Source organism: Heterodontus francisci, chromosome 24 (genome assembly GCF_036365525.1).
Source record: "Heterodontus francisci isolate sHetFra1 chromosome 24, sHetFra1.hap1, whole genome shotgun sequence".
NCBI lineage: Eukaryota > Metazoa > Chordata > Chondrichthyes > Heterodontiformes > Heterodontidae > Heterodontus > Heterodontus francisci.
In genome coordinates this window covers 13,234,126-13,254,365 of record NC_090394.1, presented here as the reverse complement: position 1 = coordinate 13,254,365, position 20,240 = coordinate 13,234,126, and the positions used below count along the sequence as shown (strand labels likewise).

At 43.5% G+C, this 20,240-nt stretch overlaps 1 protein-coding gene across 2 annotated transcripts in view; it reads right to left on the bottom strand.

Moving 5' to 3' along the window:
• Positions 1-20,240, bottom strand: part of luc7l (LUC7-like (S. cerevisiae)) — a 59,997-nt gene that overhangs the window by 10,984 nt on the left and 28,773 nt on the right. For both annotated transcript variants that reach the window (XM_068055686.1, XM_068055685.1), the window contains exons 6-9: positions 7,589-7,765; positions 7,240-7,328; positions 6,007-6,036; positions 1,218-1,400 (exon numbers count right to left, since the gene is read on the bottom strand). In XM_068055686.1, coding sequence (XP_067911787.1) covers positions 1,218-1,400; positions 6,007-6,036; positions 7,240-7,328; positions 7,589-7,765 — 479 coding nt within the window. The remainder of the gene's footprint in view (positions 1-1,217; positions 1,401-6,006; positions 6,037-7,239; positions 7,329-7,588; positions 7,766-20,240) is intronic.

The window sequence follows — 20,240 nt, the reverse complement described above, 5'->3', positions numbered from 1 at the left end:
GCTCCCACCACCTTCCCATCTCCTTCTACCCTCCTGCTTTTTCCTTTTCCCCTTCCCTGCCTTCCCCTTGTATTTGTCTCAGTCACTCTTACCCCCCCATCCTATGCTCCTCCTTCTCCATCCATTTCCCCAAATTAATTCCATTATCTCTCATTCTTTAACCCTACTTGACCTGAAAAAATAACAAATGGCCTTTTCTATCTGTGCGCAAGGCCAGTGTTAAGTCCCAAAAACAGGTACATGGGAAGTAATGCGTCCTAGGCTTCTTTTAAGGATTACAATGCAACACATGGGAAGAATTGTAAATCTATGCCTTATAATAGAAGATACCTTTCAATGGAATGTAAACAGTGAAGCTCATTGTGGACTGAAAGGCAACTTGCATTGAAGATTTTGATAAATGAAGTTGAGATAATTGAGTTTGGTCAATCTAATCATTTTGTAAAAACATTTGCTTGCTTTAAGTATTACTTGGCTTGTCCCTTTTTAAAAATACTACCCGTCACCTAATTGTAGTATTGCATTCAAGCATTACTGCACAAACATTAACAAGTCTGCCATTTTGAAAGGGTTAATTCTGCGCAAAAATAATATTGAGACTTACAAGTGAAGTACAGCTAATCACGAACATTTCTCATTCGCAACCACCTTTTCAATTAAAAATGACTTGTGTTTGTGGTGATAACTTAGTTTAACTTTACCCATATTTCTGTAGTTACAGTTTTTTGTAGGCAAGGTTAAAAAAAGACACTCAAATATGTATGATAATACATCAAACCCATCACTATAATCTTTTCCCTCTCAGGGGAAAGGAAGTTGATTTGAACGACTGCTTTACAATTCTAGGAGTATGGATGGTTTAGTAGAACGGCTGAAGCACTGCAAGAGCTACAAATCTCCAACTGGCAAAATACAATGCATCATACATTATTAATGACGATCAAACTGATCAGTCTTCCAATACTTAGAAAAACAATTTTGCCAACATTTTACAGATTATAACCAGTGTTCAGGATCACTGTATACAGACTACTCTTAATGTCCAGGTCAACAATAGAAATCAATTCAAAGGAAACCTGTACCTGACTGCATAGGTCATGGTCATAAAAAGAGTGATAACCACTGCAGTCTCAACAGTAGAATTACTAAATTTATCATAACGATTTGTAATGATATTCCAGAAATTTAGGTTGATTCAAAAATTTCACCAGTCTTACTTATGCTTTGAACTCCGGTCCCTGCTTTTGTCCCTTGAACTGCGAAAATGTCCTCTGCTGCGACTATGTGAACGGGACCTGTGTCTTCGGCGCCTTTCTCGTTCTCTGGATCTGGATCTTGATTTACGCCGCTCATAACTGGGGGAACCGGAATGTTTTCGCCTGTGATCACGCGATCTTGACCTGTAAATATTTATAAATATTAGTTAACTAGATAGTGGTAGGATAGAAACACAAACACACATTTCTCGCAACACTTTAAGGATATAAATAGGTTAAGTGAGCTGGGAAGAACGTGGCAGATGGAGTTCAATGTGAGGAAATCTGAGGTTATTCGCTTTGATAGGAAGAATAGGAAAACAAGATATATTTTAAATGGTGAGAAACAATTAAATGTTGGTGTTCAGAGGGATTTGGGTGTCCTTGTACAAGAAACACAAAGTTAACATGCAGACACAGCATGCAACTAGGAAAACATGTAGCATGTTGGCTTTTATTACAAGAAGGTTGAAGTACAAGAATAAGCAAGATTTGCTGCAATTGTACACAGTTTTGGTGAGACCACACCTGGAGAACTGTGTGCAATTTTGGCCTCCATACCCAAGAAAAACTATACTTGCCATGGAGGGGCAACGAAGGTTCACTAGATTGATTCCTGGAATAAGAGGGTTGTCCTATGAGGAGAGGTTGAACAGGTCTATACTCTCTAGGGTTTAGAAGAATGAGAGGTGATTCATTAAAACGTACGAGATTCTGAAAGGGCTTGACAGGATAGACACTGAGAAGCTATTTCTCCTGCTGGAGAGTCTAGAACTAGAGGGCATAGTCTCAGGAAGACGGGACAGCATTTTCGGACTGAGATGAGGAGACATTTTTTCATTCAGTGTTGAGAATTTTTGGAATTATCTACTCCAGAGGGCTATGACTGCTCAGGCATGGAGAATATTCAAGACAGAGATAGACAGATTTTTGGACTCCAAAGAAATAAAAAGATATGGGGATCAGGCGGGAAAGTGAAGTTGAGGTCCAGGATCAGCTATGATCTTATTAAATAGCGAAGCAGGCTCAAGGGACCATATGGCCTACCTTATATATAAAAAAAGCTCAAGTGGAAGAATCACTAAACTTACAAGTGTACTTGAGTCTCAGAACTGACTCTTGATCCAGACTTGGTTACTGTCACCTGAAAGAGTTTGATGATTTCTTTGCCAAACAAAGAAAAATATTAGGTGCAACAGTTCCCCTATTTGAAAGACCAGCTTTAAATGACTCAAATTTCAGTTTATTAGTGCAATGAAATATCTAGTAAATCTGTTTCTTCACTTTGATTTCCTAGTGTTAACAGCTTCTAGTTTTCATTTCATCTAATACTACTAGTCTGTTTTTTGTGAATATAAGCAACTGATATAAGAGGGGAAAAACACACTAAATACCCTCCCCTCTATTCATAAAAGCAATGTAGATAGCAACCAGTTTATTTGAACACAATTGCTGGCATTGATTAACTTAAAAAGTACATTTTCTATGAACCCTGCTAAAATTTGTGGGGTCAGGAGTGAGATTCCTTTAATTGGATTCCAATGATAAATGCCTGTGCCATTAAGGGCACATCGAGGATGCTAAAGAGACTGCAAAATCCAGCAGAACAGTAGCCGCCAAAGGGGAAGGCAGTGGGTGGTCAGGAGGCATGCAGGGCTCTGACGTTCTCTAAGCTTCACTCAGCATCCCCCTTTGGCTGAATTTAAATATTTAAAAAACTTATTAAAAAATTTAATCCGGTTCCTCCTTCGGAGTCCAGGTTGTTATCCAGGTCTGGACCACCAGGTGGCCTTCATTCAGAAAATCATCATGCCTCTTTGAAAGACCTAACCAATTAGTTACACTCCCCTGCGTTTTCCCATAGTCCAGCATATTTTTCCCTTCATGTATTTAGCCATTTCTCTTTGAAAGGAATGATTGAATCTGCATTCTCCACCCTGTAAGGCAGTGCATTCCAGATAATACCTTGCTGAGTTAATACCTTCCCCTCATATCGCCTCTGGTTCTTTTGCCAATTACTCTAACTCTGTGACCTCTGGTTACTGACCTTTCTACCATTGGAAACAGTTTTGTGTTATTTATTCCATCATAGGCTTTCATTATACTGAACACGATTAGCAAATCTTCCCTTAACCTTCTCGGTTCTAAAGGAGAACAGCCCCAGTTTCTCTAGTCTTTCTGCATAACTGAAATATTTCATCCCTGGCACCATTTTACTAAATCTCCTCTGCACCCTCTCCGAGGCCTCGACATCTTTCTTAAGGTGTGTATGTAGAATTGGTCACAATACTCCAGCTAAGGTCTAACTAATGTTTATAAAGCTTTAGCATAACTTCATTACTTTTAAACTCTGTACCTCTAGTTAGAAAGTCAAAGTCCTGTATACCTTTTAAACAGCCTTCTCAACTCGTCCTGTCACCTTCAAAGACTTTGTACATGCAACCCATTTCTCTGCTCCTCCACCCCTTTTATAATTGTACCATTTAGTTTATATTGCCTCTCATTCTTCCTACGAAAATGAATCACTTCACACTCTGCATTAAATTTCATCTGCCATTTCAACAGTCTATGTCCTTTTGAAGCCCATTACTATCCACCTCGCTGCTTTCTACATTCGAGTTTTGCGTCATCTACAAACTTTGGTATACAGGGCATAATTTCAAAGTCCAGATCAAAATATATCAAAAAGAGCAGTGGTCCCAACAACAACCCCTTGGGGACACCACTGTATACGTCCCTCCAGTATGAAAAACAATTGTTCAACACTACTCTCCGCTTTATATCCCCTAGCCAATTTCTTATCCATGCAGTTACTGATCCATTATGCCCATGGGCTTCAGAAGATTGATGGCATACTATGTCTGGACTCACCATCAACTCTACACTAGGGCCAGAGATGCAAAAATTCCTAACATAAGGAATCCCTGTACCCTCAAGGGTAGTGCATTAGTCTTTTGGGACTCTAGCCCTCACTTGCCCAATGACCTCACTGGGGTAGGCAGCAGCTATGCACCCAAAAGTCCACCCTAGAATTCTCAACCCCAAGCTGAGACGAGTGTACATGAGGTTACACTTCAGACATGTATGCTGAAGTACATCAGAAGGTCTATGAATTTGGGACCCCAATGTACATTGCACACAAAGGTTGTTATTGTGAATGGAGAGACATTATTGATATTACAATGAAGACTACTTAGACCAAATCAACCAGTTCTACTGAAGCAAACAATTGGCATTAACCACAAGAATTATGAAACAATTTCTCAGCTAGGCAGAAGAAATCTATGATGGTCTCCTGAAGCACATCAGGTAAGCAGCCTACTTGTCGAGTCTCAGTAGCTCACGTTACCACTAGTTGAATCTTGTTTATGTGAATGAAATCTTCAGTTATCCAATTTTTTTTATTCGTTTCATGGGATGGGCATCACTGGCAAGGCCAGCATTTGCTGCCTATCCCTAATTGTCCTTGAAAAGGCAGTGGTGAACTGCCTTCTTGAACTGCTGCAGTCCATCTGGTGCAGGTACAGCTACAGTGCTGTTAGGCAGCAAGTTCCAGGATTTTGATCCAGCGACAGTGAAGAAACGGCACTATATTTCCAAGTCAGGATGGTGTGTGGCTTGGAGGGTGCAAATGGTGGTGTTCCCACATGTCTGCTGCCCTTGTCCTTTTAGGTGGAAGAGGTCGTGGGGTTAGAAGGTGCTGTTGAAAAAAGTGTGGTGAGTTGCTGCAGTGCATTTTGTATATGGTACTTATTTACTGTAATTTACAAGTCTCAGCACAACTTGTCTGAGCTATTGCAAATTCGCAGATGTTACTATGCTACCTTTACTTGTCTCAAGTAAATCAAGGTTCACCTTACTTTTAAAAAAGTGACAAGCAGTATCTTATGCCTTCGCTCAAAGTGAGTTGGAGATTTTATTAGTATATGTGAAGTAGTATTACAAGGGGCACTGACATATCAGCACAGGTGGCAGTCCAGGCACCTGACAGCACTCGGTGGGGGGGGGGGGGGGTCCAGGAACATTGGAGGGAAGTAGGAAAAATTGGTTAGAATCAATTCTCGCAAAAGTGCACACAAAGAATACACTTTTCAAAGTAACTAAACTGTAGGAAAATTGGCACCCACTTTCTATCAGTTTTTAATTTTAAAAGAAAAGATTTGCATTTATATAGTGATTTTCATGTCCACCGGACCCAACGAAGTAACTTTTTGAAGTGTAGTCACTTCAGAAAAAGTGGCAGCCAATTTGCACATAGCAAGCTCCCACAAACAGCAATATGATAATGACCAAATAATCTGTTTCTGTCATGTTGATTGAGGGATTAATATTTGTCAGGACACCAGGGATAAGTCCCCTGCTATTCATCAAAATAGTGCCATGGGATCTTTTTTGTCCACCTGACAGCACAGACAGGGCCTCGGCTTAACGTCTCATCCAAAAGACGACACCTCTGACAATGCAGCACTCCCTTAGTACTGCACTGGAGTGTCAGCTGTATTGCTGTTTTCAAGTCCTGGAGTGGGACTTGAACCCACAAACTTCTGACTCAGAGGCAAGAGTGTTACCAACTGAGTCACAGCTGACACTTTAAATGAATGTCTTAAGACCACTGCAGGAGGGTAGAAGTAAAAGGCTTAGCAAGTAGCAAATTCTTCAAATGTGTTGCCCCCTCATCTGTTCCAAAAAATCCACATCAACTCAAAGAAATCAGCCTCCTTAATGCTATTTTACCGTACAATAAACATACCTCTTGCGATCCCTGCTCCGTGATCTGGACCTATAAAACAGTATTTAATAGGTTAAGTTTAGAAGCATGCTCGATAACGCAAATAGATCAATATTTTGTATTTCAGCTTAGAAAATACTTTTTAGGTTAGGATTAATAATCAAGATGCACAAATTTGAAGTGATCAAATTTTTCTTATACAAATTGGGGACTGAGAAAGCGCTGGGTGGCTGTCCATGAGGGCTGCCGCTGTTTCTCTGTCTCTGGATGGAGATAGAGCGACTGCTCGCTTTAAGACTCTCATTGCCTGATGTTTATTTATTATACACTAGAGTGGCTTTTATTTGCATTGCTATTTAAACCAGTATGTGAGATACACCATTTGGTTTGTTGTGTCTGCCCATGGGCAGGGAGGGCTTGTTGTCCTTGTTTATTTTGCTGACACTTTGTCAATATGTTTATTCCTGAGGCTGTGAGGGAATTAGATCTGCCAATCTCTTAATAGGACATAATTTAGGATATTCCAGTAAAAAAGTGTTCTGATTTTTAAAAATCTTACTGTTTCTGTAAACTAAGAAAGATTTATATGCTCAAATATGTTCACAGGTTATTAAGGCATTTAAAGAGGGTGCAGAAAATATTCATGAGAATAACTCCAGGGATGAGGAACTTCAGTTACGTGGATAGGCTGGAGAAGCACAGTCTTTTCTCCTTGGAGAAGAGATGATTAAGGGGAGATTTGATAGGGGTGTTCAAGATCATGAGGGGTCTGGACAGAGTAGAGAGGGAGAAACTGTTCGCATTGGTGGAAGGGTTGAGAACTAGAGGACACCGGTATTCAAGGTGTTTGGCAGAAGAAGCAACAGCGACATGAGGAAAAACTTTTTTTTTTTTTTTTTAAACACAGCGAGTGGTTAGGATCTGGAAAGCACTGCCCGAGAGTGTGGTGGAGGCAGATTCAATTGAATCTTTCAAAAGAAAACTGGATAATTATCTGAAGAGAAAATATTTGCAAGGCTACAGGGAAAAGGCAGGGGAGTGGGACTAGGTGAGTTGCTTTTGCAGAAAACCAGTATGGGCACAAAGGGCCAAATGACCTCCTTCTGTGCTGTAACCATCCTAAATGATTCCATTCTAAAATATTTTAGCAATGGAGCAAGCGAAGAGCTTTTCTGTTCAGTTTCTATCACATCAGCCTTGGTCAAACAGGATTTTCACTTCTAAATTTAGTGTTACCTTTGCAAATTAACTTACTTCCTTTTCATCCTTTCTTCTTTTTCCCTTTCTTCTCTCCTCTTTAGACGCTCCTGATTTCTCTTTTCTTGTTTCTCTGCGACAATTTTCTATCATTGCAAATGCAGGAAGAAATGAGAATCCAAAAACATTTATCTTGGTTGACAATGACTAACAGCATCTAAAGATAAATGGGTTTTGACAATTTGTAATAAAAATGACATGCTTTTCTCAAAGCATAAAAGGAAATGATATCTGACTAAAATATAAATCTGGTTGGATATTGAAGGAAAAAATAGCTTTGTAAACACTTGTGTCCCAAAAATATAAATCTACATCTTAACTCTTTCCAGCACACTCTCAAAATTACCTTCAGGTGATCTAATTTCTCCCGGATTTGTATGAATCCCAAATGTAATTTTCCCCCAAAATGATCAGCAAGCCGACGATCATTGTCATGAAGACCCAGGTATGCAGAACAAATTTCACAGACACGCAATTTCTGTTGCTGGAAGCTTGAAGCAGGCATTGAATTTCTATATTCATCCTATACAAAACAAAACAAGAAATGAAGGAACATTTTAGGAAGCCTCTCTAAATCTTATTCCCAAGACATCTTTGAAAAACAACTGTGCTACTCCACTTAGGATATTTTGGTCTATGATGGAAAAAATGCCATCTAGTATGCAACTCACTAGCTTGGAAAAATCTCATCACAAAAGATTACTTGTCTTGTAAAATGAATTGTTAGCTTCTGTACCAAATGATGGTTTTCCCAAGGCTTTCTTCTATAAAAAGCATGTCTAGCCTTACAATTAATTACTTCTAAGTGCAGTATGTGAATTGTATGATAAGGCATTAGACAAATGGAAGTTTTTGCTTGCAGAAGAAAACCATTAAAAAAAGGTTTTGGTGCTCCCATTACGATTGCTTAAAATGCAATTTTACAGATTGGCAGTGTAGATGGAAGCACAAAATTACAAAGTCATCCTTCCATCTACGAAAGATGATGGACACACAGCAAACAATCCATTTAAGTGGGATGTCTTCTCTTGCCACACCTTTACTGATGGCTGTGAAGGCCAATCCTTGAGACAGGTTCTGCCACAAGTTTTTTTAAATTCATTCATGGGATGTGGGCGTCGCTGGCCAGGCCAGCATTTATTGCCCATCCCTAAATGCCCTGGAGAAGGTGGTGGTTAGCTGCTTTCTTGAACGGCTGCAGTCTATTAGGAGGAGGTACATCCACAATGCTGTTAGGAAGGGAGTTGCAGGATTTTGACCCAGCGACAGTGAAGGAACGGCAATTTTGTTCCAAGTCAGGATGGTGTGTGACTTGGAGGGGAACTTGCAAGTGGTGATGTTCCCATGCATTTGCTGCCCTTGTCCTTCCAGTTGGTAGAGGTCGCGGGTTTGGAAGGTGCTTTCTAATGAGCCTTGGTGAGTTGCTGCAGTGCATCTTGTAGATGGTACACACTGCTGCCACTGTGCGTCAGTGGTGGAAGGAGTGAATGTTTGTAGATGGGGTGCCAATCAAGCGGGCTGCTTTGTCCTGGATGATGTCAAGCTTCTTGAGTGTTGTTGGAGCTACACCCATCCAGGCAAGTGGAATATTCCATCACACTCCTGACTTGTGACTTGCAGATGGTGGACAGGCTTTGGGGAGTCAGGAGGCGAGTTACTCGCCTCAGGATTCCTAGCCTCTGACCTGCTCCTGTAGCCACGGTATTTATATGGCTACTCCAGTTCAGTTTCTGGTCAATGGTAGCCCCTAGGATGTCGATAGTGGGGGATTCAGTGATGGCAATGCCATTGAATGTCAAGGGGAGATGGTTAGATTCTCTCTTATTGGAGATGGTCATTGCCTGGCACTTGTGTGGCGTGAATGTTACTTGCCACTCATCAGTCCAAACCTGGATATTGTCCAGGTCTTGCTGCATTTCTACATCGACTGCTTCAGTATCTGAGGAGTCACGAATGGTGCTGAACATTGTGCAATCATCAGCAAACATCCCCACTTCTGACCTTATGATTGAAGGAAGGTCATTGATAAAGCACCTGAAGATGGTTGGGCCTAGGACATGAAGCTGCCAAGTTATGCTGCAAGTTGTTTTTGACATTGGCGCCTGTTACAAAGCCGCTGTAGCCACTGGTCATCGTGGTAGTGCACACAGTTCCAAGGATGTGTCGTCATTTCCCTCCTGCACCAGCTAGTGACTTCCAAACGTGACAGCTGACATTTAGGGCCTTCATGTCATGCTTGCAAACATGCAAGTAGACTCCTTCCAGGGAAGGCGAAGGTCAGGAGCATAGAGGCGATGATGCCAAACAGAGTGGAGGCTAGGACAAACCCTGTTTCACTCCAAAACTGTTAGAAGTGGTGCCATCAAACTGTGCAAAGAACAAAAGAACAAAGAACAGTGCAGCACAGGAACAGGCCATTTGGCCCTCCAAGCCTGCACCAATCTTGCTGCCTGTCTAAACTAAAACCTTCTGCACTTCCGGGGTCCGTATCCCTCTATTCCCATCCTATTCATGTTTTGCCAAGATGCCTCTTAAATGTCACTATCGTACCTGCTTCCACCACCTCCCCTGGCAGCAAGTTCCAGGCACTCACCACCCTCTGTGTAAAAAAAAAAAAAACTTGCCTCGCACATCCCCTCTAAACTTTGCCCCTTAAACCTATGTCCCCTAGTAACTGACTCTTCCACCCTGGGAAAAAGCTTCTGACTATCCACGCTGTCCAAGCCACTCATAACTTTGTAAACCTCTATCATGTCGCCCCTCCACCTCCGTCATTCCAGTGAAAACAATCCGAGTTTATCCAACTTCTCCTCATAGCTAATACCCTCCAGACAGGCAACATCCTGGTAAACCTCTTATGCACCCTCTCCAAAGCCTCCACATCCTTCTGGTAGTGTGGCGACCAGAATTGTACGCAATATTCCAAGTGTGGCCTAACTAAAGTTCTGTACAGCTGCAGCATGACTTGCCAATTTTTATACTTTATGCCCCGACCGATGAAGGCAAGCATGCCATATGCCTTCTTGACTACCTTATCCACCTGCGTTGCCACTTTCACTTGCAATGCAGTGCATCTTGCCATGGAAGGAGCGGATGAGACGGAGGAGCTTCAGTGGACAGCCATTTATTTCCAAAATCTTGTAGAAGACATATGTACAAAGATATATGGATAGATTAAGTGAATAGGCAAAACTGGGGCAAATGAATTTGAATATAGGCAAATGAAGTCATCCACTTTGGACCTAAAAAGGATAGAACTGGGTACTTTCTAAATGGTAAAAGCTGGAAATAGTGGAGGTCCAAAGCATCTTGGAGGTCCAGGTACATTGATTAAAATGTCTTGAACAGGTACAGAAAATAATCAAAATGGCTAATGGATGCTGGTCTTTATAACTAGAGTTACTACTGCACAAAGGAGGCCATCCAGCCCATCGAGTGCATGTCAGCCCTCTGCAGAGCAATCCAAATCAGTCCCATTTCCCCGGCTCTATCCACATAACCCTGAAAATTCATTTCCCTCAAGAATCCATCCAATTTACTTTTGAAATCATTCATCATCACCACCACCCTCAAAGGCAGCGAGTTCCAGGTCATTACCACTCACTGAATAAAAAGTTCATCCTCACATCCCTCCTGCATCTCTGGCCCAAAACCTTAAATCTGTGTTCCCTAGTCCTTATACCATCATTAATGGAAACAGCTTTTCTTAGTCGACCTTATCTAAACTTGTCATAATCTTGTACACCTCTATCAAATCTTGACTCAAGATCCTTTCCTCCAAGGAGGACCCCAGCTTCTCCAACCTAAGCTTGTAGCTAAAATCCCTCAGCCCCGGAACCATTCTGGTAAATCTCCTCTGCATCCTTTCAAGGACCCTCACATCCTTCCTAAAGTGTGGTGACCAGAACTGGATGCAATACTCTAGCTGTGGCCTAACCAGAGCTTTATACAGGTTCAGCATAACTTCCTTGCTTTTGTACTCAATACCTCTATTTAGGAGGCCCTGAATCCCATAGGCTTTGCTAACTATTCTCTCAATATGCCCTGCCACCTTCAAAGATCTATAAACATGAAACGCCAGATACATAGATCATTAAAATGTCTTGAACAGGTATAGAAAATAATCAAAAACACTAATGGATGCTGGCCTTTATAACTAGAATCAATACAGCACAGAGGCCATTCAGCTCATCGAGTGTATGCCAGCTCTCTGTACAGCAATCCAAATCAGTCCCATTTCCCCAGCTCTATCCCCATAGCCTTGAAAATCCATTTCCCTCAAGTACCAATCCAGTTTCGTCTTTAGGACTGCGCCTTTAGTCTATATTGCCTCTCCCTATCCCTTCTGCCAAAACGCATCACCTCACATTTCTCTGTATTAAATTCCATCTGCCACTTGTCCTCCATGCTGCTAGCCTATCTATGGCCTGTTGAGGTCAATTGGTATAATTCTCACTGTCTGCTACACCTCCAAAACTGGTATTATAGAACATAGAACATTACAGCGCAGTACAGGCCCTTCGGCCCTCGATGTTGCGCCGACCTGTGAAACCATCTGACCTACACTATTCCATTTTCATCCATATGTCTATCCAATGACCACTTAAATGCCCTTAAAGTTGGCGAGTCTACTACTGTTGCAGGCAGGGCGTTCCACGCCCCTACTACTCTCTGTGTAAAGAAACTACCTCTAACATCTGTCCTATATCTATCACCCCTCAACTTAAAGCTATGTCCCCTCGTGTTTGCCATCACCATCCGAGGAAAAAGACTCTCACTATCCACCCTATCTAACCCTCTGATTATCTTATATGTCTCTATTAAGTCACCTCTCCTCCTCCTTCTCTCCAACGAAAACAACCTCAACCTTTCCTCGTAAGACCTTCCCTCCATACCAAACAACATCCTAGTAAATCTCCTCTGCACCCTTTCCAAAGCTTCCACATCCTTCCTATAATGCGGTGACCAGAACTGCAAGCAATACTCCAGGTGCGGCCGCACCAGAGTTTTGTACAGCTGCAGCATGACCTCGTGGCTCCGAAACTCGATCCCCCTACTAATAAAAGCTAACACACCATATGCCTTCTTAATAGCCCTATTAACCTGGGTGGCAACTTTCAGGGATTTATGTACCTGGACACCAAGATCTCTCTGCTCATCTACACTACCAAGAATCTTCCCATTAGCCCAGTACTCTGCATTCCTGTTACTCCTTCCAAAGTGAATCACCTCACACTTTTCCGCATTAAACTCCATTTGCCATCTCTCAGCCCAGCTCTGCAGCCTATCTATGTCCCTCTGTAACCTACAGCATCCTTCGGCACTATCCACAACTCCACCGACCTTAGTGTCATCCGCAAATTTACTAACCCACCCTTCTACACCCTCATCCAGGTCATTTATAAAAATGACAAACAGCAGTGGCCCCAAAACAGATCCTTGCGGTACACCACTAGTAACTAAACTCCAGGATGAACATTTGCCATCAACCACCACCCTCTGTCTTCTTTCAGCTAGCCAATTTCTGATCCAAAGCACTAAATCACCTTCAATCCCATACTTCCGTATTTTCTGCAATAGCCTACCGTGGGAAACCTTATCAAACGCCTTACTGAAATCCATATACACCACATCCACGCCTTTACCCTCATCCACCTTCTCACCTTCTCAAAAAACTCAATAAGGTTTGTGAGACACGACCTACCCTTCACAAAACCGTGCTGACTATCTCTAATGAACTTATTCTTTTCAAGATGATTATAAATCCTATCTCTTATAATCTTTTCCAATATTTTACCCACAACCGAAGTAAGGCTCACAGGTCTATAATTACCAGGGCTGTCTCTACTCCCCTTCTTGAACAAGGGGACAACATTTGCTATCCTCCAGTCTTCCGGCACTATTCCTGTCGACAATGACGACATAAAGCTCAAGGACAAAGGCTCTGCAATCTCCTCCCTGGCTTCCCAGAGAATCCTAGGATAAATCCCATCTGGCCCAGGGGACTTATCTATTTTCACACTTTCCAAAATTGATAACACCTCCTCCTTGTGAGCCTCAATCCCATCTAGCCTAGTAGCCTGAATCTCAGTAATCTCGACAACATTTTCTTTCTCTACTGTAAATACTGACGAAAAATATTCATTTAACGCTTCCCCTATCTCCTCTGATTCCACACACAACTTCCCACTACTATCCTTGATTGGCCCTAATCTAACTCTAGTCATTCTTTTATTCCAGATATACCTATAGAAAGCCTTAGGGTTTTCCTTGGTCCTATCCGCCAATGATTTCTCGTGTCCTCTCCTCGCTGTTCTTAGCTCTCCCTTTAGATCCTTCCTGGCTAGCTTGTAACTCTCAAGCGCCCTAACTGAGCCTTCACGTCTCATCCCAACATAAGCCTTCTTCTTCCTCTTGACAAGCGCTTCAACTTCTTTAGTAAACCACAGCTCCCTCGCTCGACAACTTCCTCCCTGCCTGACAGGTACATACTTATCAATAAATCTTGAAATGTTACTTCGTATTCTAATATCCAAGTCATTTTTTATATATATATATCTATTAGTGGTGCTTGTGCTGAATCTTGGGAGGACACCACTGTCTACCATCCTCCCATCTGAAAAAACAACCATTTACCACAATTTGCCTTTTTCTGTCCTTAAGCTAATGTTTTTATCCAAGCTGACACTGACCTTCCTATTCCATAAGCCTCAATTTTGTTATCCAGCCTTTTACGTGGTACTTTGTCAAAGGCCTTAAAATCCATTTAGACAACATCCACTGCTTTCCCTTCATGTTACTTCATGAAAAAATTCAATGAGATTAGTCAAGCACAATCTGTCTTTTTACAAATTCATGGTAGCTCTCCTTAATTAACTCAAGCCTCTCGAAGTGCCTGATTTTTTTCTCCTGATTATTGTTTCCACAACCCTACCAACCACTGATGTTAAAGTGACCGGCCAGTAGTTACTAAGAATGTCATTACACCCTTTCCTGAATAAGAGGACATTTGCCATTCTCCAATCCAATTGTCACATTTGCCATTCTTTAATCCTCTGGCACCCCCCACCCCCCCCCTCCCCATATCAAGGGAACATTGGAAGATTATGGCAAGCCTTTCCACCATCTCCACTCCCAATTCCTTGAGCAACCTGGGATGCAAGTCATCCGGACCACGCAACTCTTAGCACAACCAGCCTTTCCAGTACATCCTTCCTATCAATTGTCACCCCATCCACTACCTCTAACATCTCAGCTTCCACCAATATTTTGTCAGCATCCTCTTCCTTAGTAAACACCAACACAAAGTTGTTGGTTGGTCGGCATCCTTCCATCTACGAACGATGATGGACAAGCAGCAAACAATCCATTTAGGTGGGTGTCTTCTCTTGGTGCACCTTTCCTGATGGCTGTGAAGGCCAATCCTTGAGAGGCAGGTTCTGCCACAAGCGCTGCACGTGAAGCTGCAAAGTGACGCTGAGAGTTGTTGTTTTCGTCGTAGGCACCTGTTGCCAAGCTGCTGGAGCCACTGATCGTTGCACGTCAGTCCACAGGATATGTCGACATTTCTTAGTACTCATTAAGTATTCTAGCCTTGCCCTCCGCCTCTATGCATGTATCACCCTCTTTTCCCTAAAAGGCCCCACCCTACCTCTAACTACCCACTTACTATATCCATGCTAGATGATGATTTTGGGTTTCCCATGTATGTTAAGTACCCTTCTATTCTCATATTCTGTCTTTGCCAGTCTTATTTTACTCTTCACTTCCCCTCCCAACTTACAGTACTTGGCCTGGTTCGTACTTGAAGAATTCACCTGACATACATCACACACCCCTTTTTTGTTTCATCATGTTCTCTATCTCCCTCATCATGCAAGGAGCCCTGGCTCTGGATCCCTTATTTGTAGCCCTTGTTGGAACATAGCTAGCCTGTACCTGAAACAGATCTTAAAGATCACCCATTGTTCTGTTACATTTATTCCAGTCAATCTTTGGTTCCATTTTATCCTGGCTAGATTCCCCTCTCATCCCATTGAAGTTAGCCCTCTTCCAATTTAGAAGTTCCACTTTAGATTGTCCCTTGCTCTTTTCTATTGCTAATCTAGACCTTATGAACAATGCTCACTCTTATCCAAGTTCTCCCCCAAAGACACTTGTTCCGTTGGCCCACCTCATTCCACAGCACCAGATCCAGCAATGCCTCCTTCCCAGTTGAACTCAGAACATAGTCAAGAAAGTTCTCCTGAACACATTTCAGAAATCCCCTCCAGCTTACTCTAACATTATCTCAATTGATATTTGGGTAGTTAAAGTACCCCAATATCACACTCTATGGGCTGAACTTTACTGGCCCTTCGACGCCGCGAGTCACGGCGCAAGAACCGGTAAACTGCTGCAGAGAGAGGCCCGCCTCGACGTTGAAACGGGCCCGCCGCATTTTACCACTGACAGCGGGACCTCGGTGCAGCCCCCCGCCGCATGACACCACAATTAGCATATGGTAATGCTTACTTACCTGTGTTGATTATGCAGCCCACCGCCTCCCCACCGACATTGCCGTCACGTGCCATCCCGTTCACGACCTGAAAAGCCGGCGGGTCCTCACTCTGCACTACGGAAGGGAGGAGGGAGGGGGAATACACAGGGGTCTAACTCTGAATTCTTAAAGGGAGGAGGGAAAAGGGGATACACAGAGCTCGCACTCTGCATTCTGAAAGGGAGGGGGTCTGGGATTACTGGAGGGAAAGCTGTGCTGGCATGAAGGGAGGTACCGTGTACCATGCCTCCGTTAACACTGTACGCTCTGTGTTTGAGAGGGGGCAATAGCACACTAGGCACCCTGTGTGTGGGGAGGGTGCCAGAAAAGGCAGGAGCATTTAGGTTTTATGGATGATGGGGGCAATCAATTCAGCTGGTAGGATCTTGATGCAGTCCTATTGTGCCACTCAGTGTTGGCCAAGATGGGCAATGCCATGACATGCCACATAGGTGATCCAGGAAAGCAGCTGATGTACCCGTCAACACCAATCCATGCCCTGTTAGGAACCTTCGAATACATGCAGGGTTCAACTTTATTTATCACATGGGCATAGGTGTGGCTCATCCTACATTGTGTGATCCTCTGCACGTGAGGATCCGCATGCGCCAGAAGCAACATCAACAGGCAGGTGTGATCCACGTAGAGGCCCCCAGTCACGAGCAGCAGCCCCCAAGGGGAGCTCGCCATTACATTTGCCGTGCATCTACAGACCCCACATGACATGCCATAGGATGTCAGAGCAACAGTGTCAGAGGAAATGGTGCATATAGAGAGGGTGGTGACACATCTCTGTGCTCTGCTCAAGGATGACCTGCAGCCCATGGGCTCCGGTGGAAATCCCATGCCTTTGTTACTCATAGTGGCAGCGGCTCTCAAGCCTGACACCTCTGTAGTCTTTTAGGGGCCCATCAGAGACCTTTGTGGGGTCACACAGTCAGCAGTGCATCACTGCATCAGGGAGGTTCGCTGCAGGACGGGCTCTCACAGCCAGGCCCAGAGGGCCATTAGTTCTGGCACCATTGCCGGAGGTTGAAATGTTCATAGACAGCACTCATGTGGCCATCAGGCCTACTGCCAGGCTACTAACTGTAGATGTCACCATTAAAGGAACCCTCTCAATCTAGGTGAAGCTGGTATATGAACACCGCAGATGCTTGCAGAATATGTGTGATCGCTTCTCAGGCAGCTGCCATGACGGCTGCCACCGTTGTTCACTGAACTGGCTCAGATGGAGCGGTGGCTTCTTGGAGATAAAGGCTATTCTTTGCAGACATGGCTCCCGCCACCAGTGAGAAACTCCACCACTGCTGCAGAGGAGATACAACACCAGCCACCATTGATAAGGACATCAGCATGCTGAAAGAACACCTCCAATGCCTGTATGGATAGGGTGATGCCCTGTACTACGGGTCAAAAAGGCCAGCTCCATTCTTTCCTGCTCTGCACAACTACGCACCCAATAGGCCTGGCATGATGACGAGAGATGTCAACAGGATTCCCCCTCGGACTAGGAGGACCTACAAAATGAAAGATGCATGGGAGGGCAGCTGGCACCCAGGCTCTGCACGCAGGGCTAGCAGTGAGCTAGGGACGTACGGCAGTGGCTTATCAGACAAAGGCTGTCTGCTCCATAGGAACCGAAATGAGCTTTGCAAGCCACACATCACCCTCGCTCACTTGCTGTGCACCAGTCCACATCTGCAGCATCCCGATGTAAACCATTAGAGGCAGCAGCTGACTGAGCCAGTGTCCATGTCACTGCATCTGTGGAGACGCTCATGAGTAATGGTGGCATGGCAATGATGTTATTGCATACGTTGGCTCTTCTGAAGGGTCAACGGTGCAAAGGGATGTGACATTGGCGCTACATGCTGGCACACATCATTCGCACAGAGAAAAGGACACATATGTTGGTGAGGAATATTTAGTGAAAGACGTATTTACATTGCTGTGACGCCCGTGCATTCCCATTTGTGTCAGTGTGTTCTCTGTGAACCTCTAATACCTTTAAGGTGCATTTAAGTCTCACGTCTTGGAATGTGCAAATTTAAGATTATTCACCCAGGTGCAGCATGCCTACAGGAAGGAATGTTACACTTGAGTGGAAGAAGAGGTTCGCAACATCACAGGACACAGCAGGGTACGTATGTGGCAATAAAGCGGGAAGTGCTGGAGTCACTCAGCAGGTCAGGCAGCACTTGTGGAGAGAGAAGCAGAGTTAACTTTCAGGTCTGTGACCTTGGACAAGTTAACTCTGCTTCTCTTTCCATAGATGCTGCCTGACCTGCTGGATTTCTGCAGCACTTTCTGCTTTGCTGCCAGATTGACAGCAGCCCCACTCTTCAGCAGTCAGGTAACTATTCTTTGACAGCTGTCAGGAAGCAGGTGCTGGGGCGCTTAAAATAGGGCCCTTTTTGCTTCTCAACTCTAACCAAATGGATACCATCTTTGCCCCCTCAAGGATATCCTGTTTTTTCAACACTACGTCTTCCCTAATCAGTACTGCCACCCCACCTCCTTTTTTTCCTTCCCCCTATCTTTTCTGAACATTTTGTATCCATGAATATTAAGCAACCAGTCCTCACTATTTTTAAGCCCCGTTTCCATTATTGGCATTACATCACATTCCCACACAACTATTTTTGCTTGTAGCTCACCAACCTTTATACTTTGTGTGTGTGTATGTATATATATATATATATATATATATATATAGATAGATAGCAAACCTGTCTTTGTATTCCTCATAGTCCTCCTTAGTCTTCTATCTAATGTGCTACTTCCTTCTCTAGTACTATCCAACATACTCACTTTCTGCACCTTATTCCTCTTCTCTATTTCTATATGTTAATGTGCATCCCCCTGCCAATTTAGTTTAAATCCCTTCCAACCACACTAGCGGACCTCTCCGCAAGCAGTCCTGTTGAGTTGCAATCTGCCCCTTTTGATTAGGTGCCTTCTGTCCCAGAACTGGTCCCAATGCCCCAAGAATCTGAAGCCCTCCCTCCTGCCTCAAAAGCCACACATTGATCTGCCCCATTTTCTCATTTCTACTCTCGCTAGCATGTGGCACTCCAAGATCATACTTTTTAAACTTACCCACTAGCTACTGAAAATCTGACTCTCAGACCTCAATACTTGTTCTGTCGTTGGTACCGATATATACCACAACATCTGACTCACTCTCTTCCCTCTACAGATTTAAAACAGAAAATTATTTGAGCAATATGCCTCATCTCGAAATTGTCTCATACATCTACTCACACATTCACTGACATGCACACACATAAGACACAGATAGAGAGGAAAAGGGGTAGGGTAGTGAGGTAGGGTCTTGGGATTCACTGTAAACCTGCTGCAGTCTCTCGGAAGTCAAGTTCTCATTGGTTGTAGGCCTGAGGTACTTGTAGGTTTCTCTTTTGGCAGAAAGTTCTGTTTGAAGACAGAGGATCACTTTCAATTCGCTGTTGCACAGGTTGGAAATGTAGAATTCACAGCAAGGCACCTCCCTTCTGGCTTGCTGGATCTAGTGTGCGCGTGTGTGTGTCCGCCTCTCTTTCCCCCCCCCCACCCCCCGCCTTTCCCTCTGCCACACCACTCTGTCCGATTTGCCCCGCCGTCTCTCGGTCTGTCTGCTTTTTTATGTTAAATGTTCATCACATCATATTCTGGGAGATGATGTTTTGGTCTCTCCCCCATGGTGATCACACAACGGCCCAGGATGAGAATAATCCGCTTATGATGTTTTCACTTCATACCTTCTTTGATTCAGTAGAACCCATTCAATTCAACAGTGTTTCAGGATGGGTGTAATTGACACCTCTCACACTAGTTGGGCACCCTTTGTTCTAAACAGACAATGTGACAATCTTCAAATACACATGCCGCCATCTTTTGGAGCATTGTCCATTCTTTTTTAAGTCAATTATTATGACTCTTCCATTTGAGTTTGTAATTTTTTCATCATTGCACTTCTCATAAGCATGGCAACCTGTATCCCCCATGACACATGAAGTGTCCTGAAGTTCACACACACATGGCGGAGGAGTTGCAAGAACTAGGGACTAGAACACAAAGGGGAGAAGTCGTGCTTCAACTATACAGAGCTCTGGTGAGACCACATCTGGAGTACTGCGGGCAGTTCTGGTCACCACGTCCCAAGAAAGATATATTGGTATTGGAGGGAGTGCAGTCTAGGTCTACCAGAATGATATCTGGACTGAAGGGTTAAATTACGAGAAATTACACAAAGTAGGAATTTAGAAGATTAAGGGGTGATTTGATTGAAGTTTTCAAGATATTAATGGGAATAGATAGGGGAGATTTGAAGAAATTATTTCCACTGGTTGAAGAGTCTAGGGCTTGGAAGCATAGTCTAAAAATTAAAGCCAGACCTTTCAGGAGTGAAATTAGGAAATACTGCTTTGCACAAAAGATGGTAAGTTTGGAACCATCT